Here is a 17708-nt window from a genome sequence, read left to right as displayed (position 1 = left end):
GAGGAGCTGGGTGAGGGTGGAGCTTGCCCGGCTCCACACTGTGATCGCACTTGCACCACTGCACGTGTGAACAGGCCAGCCCACTTTCAGCCCGTGCTGAGAAGTACTATGAAATCTGAAATCTGAGAATTAATCTTCTCCCTTCTATCACCATAGATAGGACAGCGAAGCCATTCTCATTGGAAGTGGGTGGCAGCAAAAAGGTTAGAGCGAAACAATTCTCCTGCTTCTGAGCTTCAACCGATGGCCAGGAAACCCCAGGGATTCCACCTGCACCTGCCCAGCCCTGGAGCTCTACGTGTGCGGTGCCAGACGAGGCAGTTACATAAATACCAGAACCAAAGGAGGTCCTCCTGCTTGCACTAGCAAGCAGTTTACAAGCTGAGCCATCTCTACAGCTCCACAAAGGTGATGTAGAAAACATCAATGTGAAACAGGAATTAAGAGGACTGGGATAAAGACAAAAATCAATGTTTTGTCTACCTGAAATCTAAAGATCCTTTTCTTTGGGGGGTGGGGCTACTTGACACAAGTATCATTACTTAAAACCAAAAAACAGTCAATATATTCTTGCTAATTTTTATAAGATTGAAGTACAACTCCCATAAACCTGAAATATCAAGAAGACATTGCTAAATAAAATGTGTACATAGTCCATTAACCAATACACACACACACACACACACACACACACACACACACACACTTCAATTTCTGAGGTGGGAGGAGGAGGAAGAAGAGGTGAGAGGAGGAGGAATGGAGGGAGGACAGACATTGAGCAAGCTTCAAAACAGCAGTGGCAAAGCACGGGATGGTGGAGTCTGACCTACATACAAACAGTTTTTAAACAGCAGGCATCTGAAGCCTGGGAAATGGAAAGGCTTGCTAAAATTAGGTTTAGCTAGTAGAAAAACCCTCTCACTCTCATGTTTATTAGATCCCGTACTAAAGCCTTACACCTATCATGTCTAATGGGACAGTAGCTAAGATCTTATTTACTCACTGGAAGGGTGAGGTGAGAACAGAGAAAGACACTAGGAAAGGGAACCGTGACCATCTAGTCTCCATTTCTCACTATGCGCAGACACCCTCTGGCTTAGGCCCCAGGAGAACGGAAGTAACACATCTGGGGCCAAGCGAGGGGAAGCCCGGGATCCTCAGAGACTTCTTCCCCACAGCCACTTGCTTCCTGGGGGCGCCTGCTCTTTGTTAAGGACTGAGCCTTACTGTTTTTTGTGAGGCAACCTGCTATTCCGAGAGTGGCGTGGCAGCTTTGTTATCAGAAAGGTTAAGGTGCCACAGACTACAAAAGGAGTCCAGTGTAATGAGCCATTTCTCCTTCCCTTTCAGTATGGAGCTGAGTCCACAGAACTATGTTCTTGAATACTGTATTTACTGGGTTTAATGGAGAAAATAGGGCTGGCTTAGAGAGATGGTGCAGCAGTCAAGAGCACCCAAACACAGGTTGCAATACATACTGGCTACTGCGTACCCAACCACCTGCAGCTCCAGCTCCAGAGGTTACAACACCCACTTCTGCCTCTGTGAGCACTATGAGGTCTAACTGTGGGCAGACACCCTCTGGCTGAGGCCCCAGGAGAACACAGTTGGGGCTGAGTGAGGGGAAGCCCAGGGTCCTCAGAGGCTTCTTTTCCATTAGCAAGGTCAGGGAAAGGCCAGAGCCTGAATAAGGAAGACCATGGACTGCTAATGTAGCTGCTTTGGTCTACATTAAGATCACTTTGGTTTTTATTTCAAGAAAATGAAACACAATAAGCTAAGTGATTAGTGCCTCAACGGAAAGAAATATTCTACTTTTGTTATTGAAATAATATTTTATAGAAATAACAATTTTTCACCAAACTACACTCATTACTTTCTTTTTCGGTGATGCAATAGACAGACTGAGGGCCTTGGGCATGTTAGGCCAGTGTGCCCAAGACCCACTGTACCGGTTACCTAACAGGCTAGACTTGACTGTGGCTGTTCATGTATTTGTACATACCAAAGTCAAGCCGTTAGCAACACCAACAAATGACTCAGTCAAGACTCCGTACTGGGTCAATGAGGTGCCTCAGTGAGTAAGCGGCCTGTTGTGAGGGCTGATGGCTAAGCTCCACACCTGGAAGCCACATGGTGCAGAGAACTACCGTTAAAACACATAAAAATAAAGAAATCTTTAACAACTAATAAAATGACTACTTAGCTTGTAGTATATTACAGGTAGAAGCAGTATGTTTTCGTAAAGATTTTTCTTTTCTCAACAAATAGCCTAATTTAAAAAATATATATAGTAATTTACTTTTATTTTATATTCATGATTTTGCCTCCACTTATGTCTGTGTAAGGATGTCGGAAGCCCTGGAACTGGAATTACAGAAAGGTGGAAGTTGCAATGTGTGTGCTGGGAATCGAATCTGGTCCTCTGGGAGAGCAGCCAGTGCTCTTAGCCACCAAACCATCTCTCCAGCCCCAGCAGTTCAGAAGCCGTTAGGTGCCATCTACAGCTTCAGGGGAGATGATGAACTGCAGCACTCTTTTGTTTTTTCGAGACAGGGTTTCTCTGTGTAGCCCTAGCTGTCCTGGAACTCACTCTGTAGACTAGGCTGGCCTCGAACTCAGAAATCCACCTGCCTCTGCCTCCCAAGTGCTGGGATTAAAGGCGTGGGCACCCCCCAGCTCAGCACTCTCTTTTTACACAAATTCAGCAAAATGTAAGGTAAGGTAAAAATAGATGTACAGCAGAAATCCTTTGGGGTGGAGACACAGCTCAGTGTTTAAGAGAGTACACTGCTCTTCCAGAGAACCCAAGCACCAATCTTGGTGGCCGGTAACTGCCTCTGACTACAGCTGCAGAGTATCCAAACCTCTGGCTCTAGCCTCCAAGGGTACCTGCATTCACCCTAACACCTGCACACACAGACACAGAGATACACATAACCAAACATAATAAAAATAGGGGATGGAGATGACTGAGCAGTTAAGATAACCTGGCTGTTCTTCAGAAGACCGGGGTTTGATTCCCAACACGTACGTTCTTGTTGGCTCACAGCCACCTATGACTCCAGTTCCAGGAGAGGCAAGGCACACACACAGGTGGTACACACACATGTAAACCAAACCTCTGGACACAAAATAAAATAAAAGCAAACACTATGCTACATGCTAATACATATAATTTGTGTATTTTACTGTTGTTGTTTGTTATGGAAAATACATCTTGGGATACACACATGCCATGCAAAGTCTGGGGAAACAAGATTACATATGGAATCGGCATAGAGGTGCAGCTTATCAAGTGGGTATCAGCTACTGGACAATCAGCCCTCCTCCTGTCCTCAGCCTAGGAGGCTTACATCAATGAACAGTAATTTCACTTTTGCAGGTGTGGCTGGTCCTCCTGCCTCTACCTCCCAAGAGATGGATTACAGGTGTGGGCTTTCTCACCTGAATGAACTCCTACTCTAATGGGTCCTGTCACCATTGATGGACAGTTCTGGTGTGTGTGCGCACGCGCGCATCCGTCCACCCTCTCTTCTGAACCTGTAGACTATGCTTTTCAGCTATGCTGGTACCCACCAAGCTCCGGTGAGCCTTCTGTCCCAGCTCCCCCACAGTGATTGGGTTATTGTAGGTATTGGAACCTGACCTCGGGTATTCATGGTTGCATAGGAAGTAAACTTCCTCTAAAAAGCTTCACTCAGCAACACATCTGCAACACATCTGTCTTGACTCCTTTCTCCCACATTCACGGCCAACCAATATAAGGTTTTCCTGCCCATTCACACCACATACACTCTGGCCAATACCAAACACTTCCCAGTTACCTGACAGCTGCCCTCAATAATGTAAATGCTGTGACCTGTGATCATTTTTGTCTTTTTCTGGTTTGGGGAGTTACATTCCTATTAGGAAGCATTGGCTTTGAACACTCTGCTTTCTGAATGATCAGACCTTACCACAACTACTATTATTACTAGTGAGAAAGGTCATTTGCACTGGTGAGAAAGGTCATTTGGAAGCCATGGCTGACCTGGAATTTGCCATGTAGCCCAGACTGGCAACCTACCTGACTCCCTAGAGCTGTCATGTATCATTGTGCCCAGCTCATCTATAAACTTTTCTTTCTTTTTCTTTTTTTAAATATTTATTTATTTATTATATGTAAGTACACTGTAGCTGTCTTCAGACACACCAGAAGAGGGCATCAGATTTTGTTACAGATGGTTATGAGCCACCATGTGGTTGCTGGGATTTGAACTCAGCACCTTTGGAAGAGCAGTCGGCGCTCTCACCAGCCCAACTATAAACTTTTCTAAAACTCAGAAAGTGTTAGTTAAAAGGGTCTTTGTGTTAATTAGTCTTGCGTTGCTGAGATAAACTACAAGCAAAGCCCACTAGGAGAAGAAAATAGTTATTTCAACCAAAATTGCAGTAGTTGCAGTAATTGCAGTAGTTGAATGGCGAATCATCAAGCACCAACCACGGAGGAATGTTGCTAACAGGCTCACTCTCTGGCTCCTGCTCAGCTAGTGTTCTTGTATAGCCAGGGACCGCCTGCCCAAAGAATGGTGCTGTCCACAGTGGGCTAAGCCCTTCCATATCAACCAGAAAGCAAGACCATGGGCCTGCCTACAAGCCAACAGGATCTAAGCAATTCCTCAACTGAAGGTCCTCTTCCAAAGTGACTATAGTTTGTTATGTTGATAACAAGACAGTACAGACTTGCTTACAGGTATCAAGTTGTACCACTGACAAACCAGAGAGAGAAGACAGTCTTTACCTCACCAGCTTCATTTGAAAGGCATTGAGAGCTGGGTGTGGTGGCGCACGCCTTTAGCTCCAGCCCTCGGGAGACAGAGGATTTCTGAGTTTGAGGCCAGCCTGGTCTACAGAGTAAATTCCAGGACAGACAGGACTACACAGAGAAACCCTGTCTCGAAAAACCACACACACACACACACACACACACACACACACACACACACACACACACACACACACACAAGAAAGGCATTGAGACAGTCTGGCAGAGAGGCAGGCAGATCTTTTTTGAGTTTCAGACCAGTTGGGGCTATTCACCAAGAATCTGACCAAAACAAATAAATAAAACAGCAAAAGTGGATTGGCTGATGCTAAGCACAAAACTCATCAGCTTTGTTGCTTTCTTTTTTATTTTGGATTGGAGATGGTGTTTCTCTGTGTAATTTTGGAACAGACCATGCTGGCTTCAAACTCAATAGATCTCTTGCTTTTGCCTCCTGAATGCTGATGTTAAGTGTGTGTGCCAGATTCACGTTTTTTTTTTTTTTTTTTTTTTTTAAGAAAAAAAAAAAAAAATTAAGCTGGGCGTGGTGGCGCACGCCTTTAATCCCAGCACTCAGGAGGCAGAGGCAGGCGGATTTCTGATTTTGAGGCCAGCCTGGTCTACAGATTGAGTTCCAGGACAGCCAGGGTTACACAGAGAAACCCTGTCTCAACCCCCCCCCCCCCGCCCCCACAAAGGCTAATTTATTGTATGTATATGAATACACCAATGCTCTCTTCACACACACCACACCAGAAGAGGGCATCAGATCCCATTACGGATGGTTGAGAGCCATCATGTGGTTGCTGGGATTTGAACTTAGGACCTCCGGAAGAGCAGTCTGTGCTCTTAACTGCTGAGCCATCTCTCTAGTCCTCAATTTTTTTTTTGGGGGGGGGGGGGGGTGAGTCAGTCTTTCTATGTAACTGTGGCCATTGTAGAATCCACTCTGTAGACCAGGCTGGCCTCAAACTCAGATCCATCTGCCTCTGCCTCCCGGGTGCTGGGGTTAAAGGCGTGGGCCACCAATCAGCTTCCTTTTCCTCTTTAAAGACAAGTTTTATTATGTAGTCCTACCTGCCCTTGAATTAATAGTGAAATCTCCAGTCTCTCTACTGAATTCTGGGGGTTATAAGTGCACACGATCCAACCTGTCTGCCTGGTTGGTTCTGTCTGCCTGTCTGTTTGTCCCTCTATTTAGAAGTTAATTTGTTATGTACCTCTGGCTAGCATAACAAAAAACTTGCTTCCCGAATACAGGGATTGTAGACACACCACCAACTTTGGATGCTGTTGTTAATTTTACTAACAGAGATTTAAGCAAAAAACCCAAAACAAAAAAAACAAAATCAAATTGTCAAACATAAAATGACTATATTCATAGGATAAGAGTTTAAACAGGCCTAGAGTTCTAGAAACATTTGGCATCATCTACTAATATGAGCATCTGTGTATTTTATAACTCTTCTCAATCCAATACATACAAGAGTGTACAATAGAAATGTGTGCAGATGCTAGCTAACACACATGCTTCTGTTGGCTGACAGCTGAATTAGGTACTCATATGACTTATATCTGAAAAGCAATCCAACCGTCACCAAAAGAATTCACAAATCAAGACTGGGAACAGATGAACACTGAAGAGCAAACAGAAGGACGCCGTCACTCATAACAGCATACACACACATCAGACGGCATGAAGAAAACCAGACAAAAATCACTATCATTACAACCAATAAACTATGTTTGAAAGTGCTGAGAGTTGCATCCTGGGAAAGCCAGAAATGAAGAACATGGAAGACTGCTACCGAGGTTATAATCTTATTAAACTCATCAAGGTAACACAATTTGTATGTTATGTTCTCTCAAATGTACATTACTTCATATCTTAGTATTTTATGTATGTGATTTGTATGAATGCAGGGATAGGCATTAAACAGAAAGAACGTAGGGGGTCAGAAGACAACTTTTAGGAACCTTACTGAACCATTGTACAGCCCTGTGTGTGTGTGTACACAAAATTACATGAAAACAGCTTGGTGCAAATTAAAAAATTACCCTCTCACAACGAATGATCCTTTCCATTACATATTTGATGTGGAAAAGCCTATTTTGGTGAGAAAGTGAAGACAAACACGACCTGTCTTGTAAAGGTGACTTTATTACACACTTGCTGGTACGCCCTCACTAGGAAGAGCTTGCATCTGAGGTGCTCTGTGAGGGCCTCTCAGCCCCTGGCAGCACAGTGAGAATCCTGGCTCCTTGGCTAGGCAGCCTTGCCCTGGATCAGGTCCTTAACTGCAGAGCAAGGACCCTCCCTGAGGAATAGAGTGATGTGGGCAGAACGGGCAGCACCAACAGAAGCTGAGACTATGGCCAGAGCCTGGCACCCAGCATAGCACCCATGTCTTGAAATAATCACTGTGCTTGGAAAGTGACATTACAGTCCCGTTGAGGATATGTATATTTTAAAAACACTAGACAAACTGACGCTCTTATGCAGAGATTTTAAGATTCATTGAAGTATTCAGATAGCTAGCTGGAAAGTATCCTGTGATGTCTGTCAGATTTTAAAGATGATCTCCAGAAACATTAAAATCAAATGAAAAAACCTGATGAGGATAAAATCCCTAGTGTAAATTTTTAGGGCTGTGTGCCCACATGTGAAAAGTCAAAAATTTCCCCTAGTCACTATAAGTCCTTAAAAACACTTACATTCTTATATACGTGGGATGTTTTGGCTACATTTAAGTCTGTGCAAAGGTCAGGAACTGAACCTGAGTCGCCTTTTACTATTACGGTGGTATGGCCACAGACCAACCTGGGTCCTCTGGAAGAGCAGCTAGTGCTTGTAACCACTGAGCCATCATCCCCCAGTCCCATTTGTTTGTTTTTGAGTCAGGGTGTCTCTACATAGCCCTGGCTGTCCTTAGACTAGACAAGACTGGCCTTGAACTCAGAAATCCTCCTGCCTCTGCCTTGTGGGTGCTGGGATTAAAGACCTGTATGATCATGCCCAGTTATAACTACTTTTTTTTTTTTAATTTAAAACTAATTAACCAAGGTATACTTTGGCCTGTCAATAAGACTCACATTGATAATATAAGCTGTTAGATCACAAGTGTATTCAACTATGGCTTCTACAAGCAAATATGATTGGTAACTTCTAGAAGAGGATTCAGAAATCTGTTCTGTGAAGAATTCATGGGTTAGAACTCATGTGTTAGGGCTTTCTGAGACTTCAGAGTCATCTATTTATCTTCAATCCCTTCTTTTGAACACGTTGGAGAGAAGATTTGCATTTTATTTCAAGAAGCTCTGGATCTAGGAAACTATGATTGAGGTTAAAAAAAGTATACTTGTAAAGATGATACAAGTTTATAGGACAACTATGAAGAAAATGGTATTCAATGATCTCATATCCATGAGAATATATTAAAAATGGTAGAAAGGTAATGAATGAGTCTTGAAAAGTTCATTGTATCTTGCAATTTTCTTGAACAGATGCAATATATACAGTGTCTAAGAATACTTTTTCCAACCTGGTGCTAGGGCTCAGTAGACAGGGTCTCATTCTGTGCCCCAAAGTGACCCGGAGCTCAGAATCAGCCAGCTTCTGCCTTATGAATCTTTAAACAATAGGCACGCTCACTCTGCGTAGCATACAGTTACATTCTTAAGAAACTCTGGGATACAGTGCTGATTCAGAGGCTGATGTACCCAAAGGAAAAAAGTATCTTGTAGAGAGGATATTGGAAATAACTGGCTGGATTTATGTGATGGTGACAATAGAACTCACTTGACTATGATTTTGTTACTGAAAATGGTTTTGGGAGAAAATGATTCCTTGGCATTTTCTAGGATGATCTGTGTTGTAAGGTGGACATATGTGTCCTGTTAGCAAAGCTTTCCTCTTACCTGGTTGGGGAGGATGGGGTGGCGGCATCTGATGGTGCATCAGTGGGTAGGGAGGGGGCTGCTGATGCGGCATCATGCCAGGGTGGCCTGTGGCTCCAAGTGGGGCCATCCCCGGCCCTCCCGTGTGCTGGTGCGCCTGCTGAGGTGTCTGGCCATGCTGCTGCTGCTGCTCCATTTGCTGCCGGGCACGTAGTTCAGCATATTTCAACTGTTCCATGTGGAAGTTCTGACGCTCAGTAAGCAACTGCTGTCTCTGTTGTTCTAGCTGTAATAAAGGAAACAGAAAAAAACACGCTAGCAAGAGGCTTCTCAGGAGTGTATGACAAGTAGAACATTTGTTTTAAGTCTGAGTTCCATCCACACCATGCTACAAGAGACCCCTTACCAGGAATGTCCCTACGTTTAGTCTAAAATATGTTCTTCCTTGTACTGTATAGCATTGGAGCGAATGACCTTTGGCCCTACTTTTGACAGACTGGGAGATTTTCATCTCTTCCTCCTTCCTCACTATCATCTTTATCAACTTATTAATTATTATCATTAATAGTATGAGATTAATTATTATGAACAGTACTAGAGACAGTATGTAGCCATGTCATTCAGGCTGCTGCTGCATTCCTGGCTCAAATGATCCTCTTCTAAGCTTTCACATAGCTGGGACAAGAGCCATGTGCCACTGTCTCTGGGTAAACCTGTAGGTATTGTTTTATTTATTTACTTCAAGACAAGAGACTCATAGGACTGCTGGCTAGAAATCTGCCTGCCTCTGTCTCCCAAGTGTTGGGGTTAAAGACATGCCTCAACATGCCTAGCTGGGCTTGCAAAGGTTAAAAATACTTCCCTAGATTTTAAAGAAAAAAAAAAAGGGGGGGGGGAGGAACTGGAGAGATGGCTCAGTGGTTAAGAGCACTGACTACTCTTCCAGAGGTCCTAAGTCCAATTCCCAGCAACCACATGATGGCTCAAACAATCTGTAATGGGATCCGATGCCCTCTTCTGATTTATCTGTGGACAGCGACAGTGTACTCACATACATGAAATAAATAAAAATTTTTAAAAGTTTCTTTATTATTATATCTAAGTACACTATAGCTGTCTTCAGACACTCAGAAGAGGGCATCAGATCTCATTAGGGATGGTTGTGAGCCACCATGTGATTTCTGGGATTTGAACTCAGGACCTTTGGAAGAACAGTCAGTGTTCTTAACCGCCGAGCCATCTCTCCAGCCCAAATAAATCTTTTTTAAAAAGTTTGCTGCTTGTTCGTCAAGGGAGTATGTAAGCCTGCTGAAGCTTCTGGATACGAGCCATCTGATCACTGTCTATTTTAGAATATAAAATGTCATAGGTAACATAACCCTAGGTGCATACATATTTTTTGTTTTCCTATATGGAACATCTGAATGGCATTGCAAAGCAAATCTTAGCTAAAATTACACTAAGTGACAAATTCACATACTTTGACTAAATAAAAAATTTTATGGAACCTGAAAGATATAAGCATTTCAATATTGAGGGCAGGAATATGGCATATAGTTCATATTATAGTTCAGTGGCAAAGCATGTTCATAAAGACCTGGGTTTGGATCCAAATGCCACAAAAAAGAAATAACACTGGGGCTGGAGAGATGGCTTAGGGGTTAAGAGCACTGACTGCTCTTCCAGAGGTCCTGAGTTCAGTTCCCAGCAACCACATGGTAGCTCACAACCATATGTAATGGGATCTGATGCCCTCTTCTGAAGTGTCTGAAGACAGCTACAATGTAGTGTACTCATATACATAAAATAAATAATTCTTTAAAAAAAATAAATAGGGGGCTGGAGAGATGGCTCAGTGGTTAAGAGCACTGACTGCTCTTCTGAAGGTCCTGAGTTCAAATCCCAGCAACCACATGGTGGCTCACAACCATCTGTAATGAGATCTGACGTTCTCTTCTGGTGCATCTGAAGACAGCTACAGTGTACTTAGATACAATAATAAATAAATCTTAAAAATTTAAAAATAAATAAATAACAAATAAATAAATAAACAAATAAAGTAGGTAATTACCTACCAGTTACAGGCATAGTACTGGAATGCTGTCTCTAATCTGTGGTCTCACTCTGTTTTGTCTTAACTAACATTTCTTTGGTAGTTTAAATTAATTGATGGCTTCAATGTAAGAAACAAAACCAACCAACCAACCAACCAACCAACCAACCAACCAACCACAAAAGCCTCTTAGAAAAGGAAAGTGAAAAGAAGTCAAATATGGTGGAATGAATCTGTAGTCCTATTCCTTGAGATTTAAGCAGCAGAATTATCAGTTTGAAGATAGCATGTAGACCCTGCATCAAAACCCATTATCACCACCAGAAAAACAAAACCACCTACCCTCAGTTATAATAATTATTTGTAAACACTGCTGTCATTTCATTTATTCTGTTTTTTTGGGGGGTGGGGGTGGGGGGGTTGGGTGTGAGGAACAAGGCTTCTGACTGGGTCTCTCTTATAATCCAGGCTAGACCCCCATCACAGCAATGCCCTGGCCTCACCCTTCTTGGCTTCTTAAAGTAATTAAAAGGAAGTAATTATGTAACAAAAAAGTAAGTAAAAAAAGGCAAGTGATTAAATACACATACATACACCTGAAAAGAAAACCCAGTTTAAAGCCAAAGCTTTAATGTAGGACAAATGAGTCCCCTGAGGTGAGAGTTAGGACTCAGATTGCAGTTCCCAACTGGCTCCAGATGGCTCTGGACTCCCAAATGCCCTAGGCTCATGTCTGTTATAAGGCAGAAGCAGCAGCTTTTAAAAGCTGAGACATCTTGACCTTATCAAGTATCCCCGACACTTCACTTTATGTATAAACCCACATAGGTACCTAGTATTTGACAAAGGTGCAAAGACACAGTGAGAAAGGAGAAAAAGACAAGACGGTTCCAGAAGTTCTGGGGAAGCCAGATACCCAGACGTACGTGAACCCATCACTAACCTTTCTTTTTCATTGTTTAAAAAAAAACCTGAGGGGCTGGAGAGATGTCTCAGTGGTTAAGAACACTGACTGCTCCTCTGAAGGTCCTGAGTTCAATTCCCAGTAACCACATGGTGGCTCACAACCATCTGTAATGAGATCTGACTCCCTCTTCTGGAGTGTCTGAAGACAGCTACAGTGTACTTACATATAATAAATAAATTTAAAAAAATTTGAAATGGTGAGCTTAAGTTAAGACCAGAAACTTAGCTGAGAATAGTGGTGCATGACTAATCCCAGAACTGTGAGGCAGACGGATCTCATGGGCAGCCTGTTCTGAACAGTAAATTCCAGGCCAAGACAGGGCTACACATATACAAAAATCTTGAAACCCCACCTCCAAAAGGCTAGAAACTCATAAACTGTAAAAAGAAAATAAAGATACAAATGCGGCCACGTGTGGTAGCTCATGAATCTAAGCCCAGCATTTAAGAAGCTGAGGCAGATGAAGTACCATGAGCCTGGGGTCAGCTTTCACAACTGAATGAGCACTACCTCAAAAACAAAACAAAACAAAATCCAAGTAGGCAGTGTATGTGTGTGGGGGGATTTGTGCTGACAAACTCAGCACTCAGGAAGCAGAGGTAGGCAGAGCTTTGAATTCAAGGTAACCTGGTCTAGAGAGTCTTCAAGGACAACCAGGGTTACACAGAGAAGCAATCTTCTTTCAAAAAACAAACAAACAAAATACCATAAAAAATAAAGAAAACAAAATTAAAAAAGCAAGACAACAAATTTTTGGTAGAAATAAAAGCTAGTGTAGTCAATGTAGGAATCAGTATGGAGTTCTCCAAAATACAAAAATACTTACAAAAGGACCCAGGTACATACATCCAAATTTACACCAGACAGATTCCCGCAGTCATGGTTCTTACAAGACTATTCGAAACAGCCATGGCATGTAATCAGCCTAGATGTCCATCAAAAGGTGAACAGTTCAAAGAAAATGTGCTGTATTCACAGTGCAGTTTTACAGGGCTATAAAAATGTTTACTCATTACGAGTAAAACAGGCTAGGCTTAAATAGAGACAATAGTGTAAGCTTATCTGATATGTAGAAGACTCCATGTGAACATTCCTGCAAAGCAGGGATGAAAGGGACACTGGAAAGTGGGATATGGGGACGACTGAGCCAAACCAATGATCCATGTACATAAAAAAATGTCAAAATGAAATTCACTATTTTGTATATTAACAACAACAAAAAAAAAACCCCACCACCAAAAAAAAAAAAAAAAAAAAAAAAAACCAACCCAAAAACCAAAACCAAAACAATTAACATTCATGATAACCAGGAAGAATGGGCACAAAAGTTAAGGCATATCTTAAATGTATCCAGCCACCGAGCTATGATTTGACATCTGAAAATGTGTCCCAGTAAATTGTTCCTCTGTGGGCACAAAGCTAGTCAGTAAAACATTCTTTTTGATCTATAGTTAGATCAGAATCTGAATGGGAAGAAAATCAATGTCCAACAGAAAATATTTAATCCCAAGTACATACAAATGCTCTATGTATAAACACAATGAGAATGTTCTGGAAAATACCAGGCTAATAGTGACTACCTCTAGGAACAATGTTATGTATATTTTATGACACATGCCATGCATGGAAAACCTTTTGACAGAAAAGGTCACATTTTAATCACTCCACTTATGTGAACCATCAAGAATAAGCACACCTACAGAGACAAAGTAGATAACACCAGTTGGGAGGCAGGGTGTAAGAAGACACTGATACAATCAGAGAAGGGATAGTGCTAGAATGGGCATACCTATTTAGGGTGATATTTATTAAATTTATATAATTTAATATTAAAATGGTTGACAGTTGGAAAACCCTGTCTCTATTCTCAAAACTAGAAAGCTGCCCACATATTCCCTTTTTGTTTTTGTTGCCCCCCCCCCACCCCCCCGACAAGAGTTTCTCTGTGTAGCTCTAGCTGTCCTGGGAATTTTCTTTGAGAACCAGGCTGGCCTCGAACTCACAGATATCAGCCTCCCTCTGCCTTCCAAGTGCCATGTCATGCTTCCCACTGACTTCCTTAATCTTTAGTGTGTATGTGAAGGCATGTACCATATTGATCATATATGGTAGGCAGTCAGAAGAAAACTTTTGGAAGACTCTCTTTGGTTGCAACATCTGAGATTCAGGAATCACTGACCTTGTCTACCTAACATGGTTCTATGAAGCTCAGAGCTGTGGTATATATATGCCCTATAATCTTAGAGCTTGAAGGCTGGGACAAGGGGAATTCATTTGCATTTATGATCACAGAGACATCTTGTAAATATCTATTTACTCTTATTGCCAAAGCTTAGAAAAATGAACTAAGACACAGTGAGATGCCCTGTGAGTAAGGGCATCTATTGCACATTTGTTGATGTAAGTTTGATCCCACCAAAGAGAAAACTGACTTTAACAATCTAGTGGGGAGTAAGAAGGCAGAACTGTGAGTTCAAGACCCATCTGCTTTATACAGAGTTCCAAGCTAGTCAGAGTTACAGAAGTAAGACCCTATTTCTAAGATAAAAGAATAAAAGTAAAGGGTGAGCTAGTGAGCTGGCTCAGGAGATAGAAGATTTGCTTCAAAAGCCAGAGGCTGTACAAAGTAAGGACAGAACTGACTGTCAGTACCCAGAAGGCTGGGACAGGAGTATCTCAAGTTCAAATTCAAGGCCAGCCTGTAATGCATGAATCTCTTTCCCCTCACAAGTGCTGTTTAAATATAATACAACTAAAAGGAAATATTAAAAGGATATTAAGTTATCCTATAATTTTGGTTATTTTGGTTTCTTGGAGACAGAAGGCTATGCAGTTCCAGGCCAGCCTCAAAGTGCTATGTAGATGAAGATGACCTTGGCTCCTGAGTCTCCTGCCTGAATCTCAGGAAGGGTGCCATTATAGGTGTTCCTAGCAATGTGAGGATCTACCCTACGGGTACCTCATTTATTCTGTCACCCAATTCCTAGGAATACAGGAGAAAATACAACACAAACCACTCATGTAAGTAAAGTGTTGGCGACCCAGATGCGGGTTAGGTTCCTCTGAACAGTGTCATCCCAGGGAAGCCCACAACAGAGCCTTCCTCAGCATTCAGATCCTCAACAGAAACACAGCTGCAAGGGTGGCTGAGGCTCAGACAAAGCTCTTCTCCCTGCCTCTATTTGGGTAAAGCAAGAGGAGGGGGCGGAAAAAAAATGGCAGGGGGACTCTGACAGAACCTCATCCACACGTACTGCCAAGTAATCAAGTATCAGCTGGGGACTGGAAGCCTCAGAACTAGAGATAATAAGCAGTTTTTGTTTCAATAGTTGTGACTGTAAAAAACAAACAAACACATAGCCAGCCTATTACACTGAAGAAAAAAAGAAAAGAACTATGCTTCGTTGTTTCCACGTGTGTTTCAAGCTGGGTCTACACCATTCTGACTAACTATCCTTTTGGTCTTTAGAAAGGAACCTGTGAGCTGGGCGAGGAGCATCTCTTTATCCCAGCACTTGGGAAGCAGAGGCAGGTGGATCTCTGTGAGTTTGAGGCCAGCCTGGTCTACAGAGTGAGTTCCAGGATATCCAGGGCTTCACAGAGAAACCATGTCTCAGAAAGAATAAAGGAACGTGTGACTGATGTATGGATTTCTAAGTCGCACAGACACAAACAATGCAATGTACTGGTGTCCAAGCCAAAAGTAGGTTAAACTATTAAGGGTAGTATAAACAAATTAAATTATGGGAAATAAGAAACAAAGGGGCTGGAGAGACGGCTCCCAGGTCAAGTCCACTGGCTGCTCCACCAGAGGCTCTAGGTTCTACTGTGAGCACCTACATGGCAGCTCACAGCCATCTGCAACTCAAGTTTCTGGGGATGATTCATCCCTCTCTCCTGGTCTCTTTGGGGACATCATGCACACAGTGCAAACATGCATTTGACAAAACACACATTCAAATAAGAGGAAAAAATATCTTATTAGAAAGAAAGGAAGGAAGGAAGGAAGAGAGAAAAGCAAAGTTAAACATAACTCCACAGAGATCACAGATCACAACAAATCTTTAACCTTACAACCTGCTAGTGAACACATCCTGTTAGCCTTCCCTTCAAAATACATCTGGAAAAACCACTACTTCCTTCACTTGGAAGGCTTCTGATCTAAATGCTGCCTCATAAGCGCTCCTTTTAAATCCGCCTCAGTTTCTCTGCTGTGATCATCTCCCACAATACAAAATAGCAGACAAAGCGATTCCTCTTCCAGACTGCCTAGACTCTGACTCAGTCCCTAGCTCATCCTAGTGGTCATTCCTCCTGTCTTTCGAAGGAAACATGTAATTTCTGATCAGGACCCTTTGCTACCATACTTACTAGTGTAGCCCACATCTGCTTTAAGTCTTTAGAAGAAAAAAAAAAGCAACTTCATACTCATTTAATTCTAAAGTAAAAAAATTTAAACGATTTACTGCTACTTAGATAAATGAAACCAATCATGTTAATAAAAGAAAAAGTCTTAAAGCAACTATGTTGGGAAAACTCAGAAGAAATGAGCCCTAAAAGGAAGCAAACTGACCTGCTAGTTTTCCAGAGTCAGATTCATATTTCACAGGAGAAATAGGACAGAAGTCTATACAACTCTGAGACTTTTGGTTAAAACAAGATAATAATGGCCTATTTGTCCCTAAGTTATAAAATAGCAGATAAATATATTGTTGACATCCCACTCTATGGCCTACGAAAGGTTTTTATGTTGCCTGCCCACTCCAGTCTTGCCTGTAGGAAGGGCTAACAGCACTGATTGGTCAGCATCACTGTTGGATTCTTCAACAAGGACAATCAAAATAATGAGTATGTTTATGTTTCTAGTTCTGTTAACAACTTCTCAGAAGATAAATTAGAATATAAGTTCATCTACACAGGGGCTGACATAAGGAGCAAGTTCCCAAGGCTAACAGCCCACTAATACAAGATTTCCTGTGGGCGTGTACAGCCAGAGCCTGTGTACAGTAAGGCACTCATGTACATTCAATAGAAGGAAGCAGCTTTGACAAATGCTGCTTGAGGCTCAGCATCCACCTATTCCAGCTACCTACCAGTCAACTTACAGAAGAGGGAAGAAGGAGCGACAGAGATACAGTCAAAGGTCAAATGTAAGGAGGACATTGTAGAAAAATGGGCCTGTATATTTAAAACAGGAAAATCAAGAATAGAGGGTCTACAGAGTTCGTTCCAGGACAGCCAGAGCTACACAGAGAAACCCTGTCTGAAAAAACAAACAAAAAAAATCAACTTGTATAAAAGGGAAATTTTAATAAGAAGCATGTTCACACCCAAGACATACAAAGCAGACACAAAAACCATTATTTATAATCGCTATTTCATCAAATACAGGAAATAACAAAATATCTAGAGACCAATGAAACAGGCCCCCCCTTATACTATGTAACTTCTATCTCTGAAGAACACATCAGCTTTAACCTTCAAAACATCCCCGTGCAAATTCCTCTTACTTACAGCCTCTTTCTCTCTGTCCATTATAGTCTCCAGCTCTTCAAAATGTCGAAGTTTGATCTCTAGTTTCTTCATTTGTGTTTCAACCAAGAGAGCTACCAAGGACTTGATTTTTCTTTCTTCAACAGCCGCCAGGTGCTAAGGGCAAAGACCACTCCAATTATTTAAGAAAATGCTAAAGTTGAGATTTAGTCCACTTTGATTTTTCCAAAGACTTATTTCAGTTGAAAGTAATAATACTCCTTGGTTCTATCATATAAATTTTCTGTTTTTTATAGACATAGAACAAACAAAATATTTAAAAAGTAAAACTCTCCAAAGAGGGGGAGGTGGCAAAAACAGCCTGATGTTTTTAAAGGAGACATCAAAATGGCTCAGTGGGTAAAGGTACTTAGTTTTTTAAAACCTGAAATACTGAAACCAACCTACAGAAAGCACAAGATCACTCTCACAAACTGTCATATGATCTCCAC

The 17708-nt window shown here is 41.9% G+C and overlaps 1 protein-coding gene across 1 annotated transcript in view; it reads right to left on the bottom strand.

The window, feature by feature from the left end:
• The window catches only part of Smarcc1 (SWI/SNF related, matrix associated, actin dependent regulator of chromatin, subfamily c, member 1), a 108155-nt gene that overhangs the window by 9297 nt on the left and 81150 nt on the right, over positions 1 to 17708 (bottom strand). Inside the window, exons 25-26 of the mRNA NM_009211.2 lie at positions 17239 to 17373; positions 8726 to 8990 (exon numbers count right to left, since the gene is read on the bottom strand). Of these exons, the coding sequence (NP_033237.2) occupies positions 8726 to 8990; positions 17239 to 17373 (400 nt within the window). The remainder of the gene's footprint in view (positions 1 to 8725; positions 8991 to 17238; positions 17374 to 17708) is intronic.

Source organism: Mus musculus, chromosome 9 (genome assembly GCF_000001635.26).
Source record: "Mus musculus strain C57BL/6J chromosome 9, GRCm38.p6 C57BL/6J".
NCBI classification, from domain to species: domain Eukaryota; kingdom Metazoa; phylum Chordata; class Mammalia; order Rodentia; family Muridae; genus Mus; species Mus musculus.
This window is presented reverse-complemented; position numbering and strand designations above follow the sequence as displayed.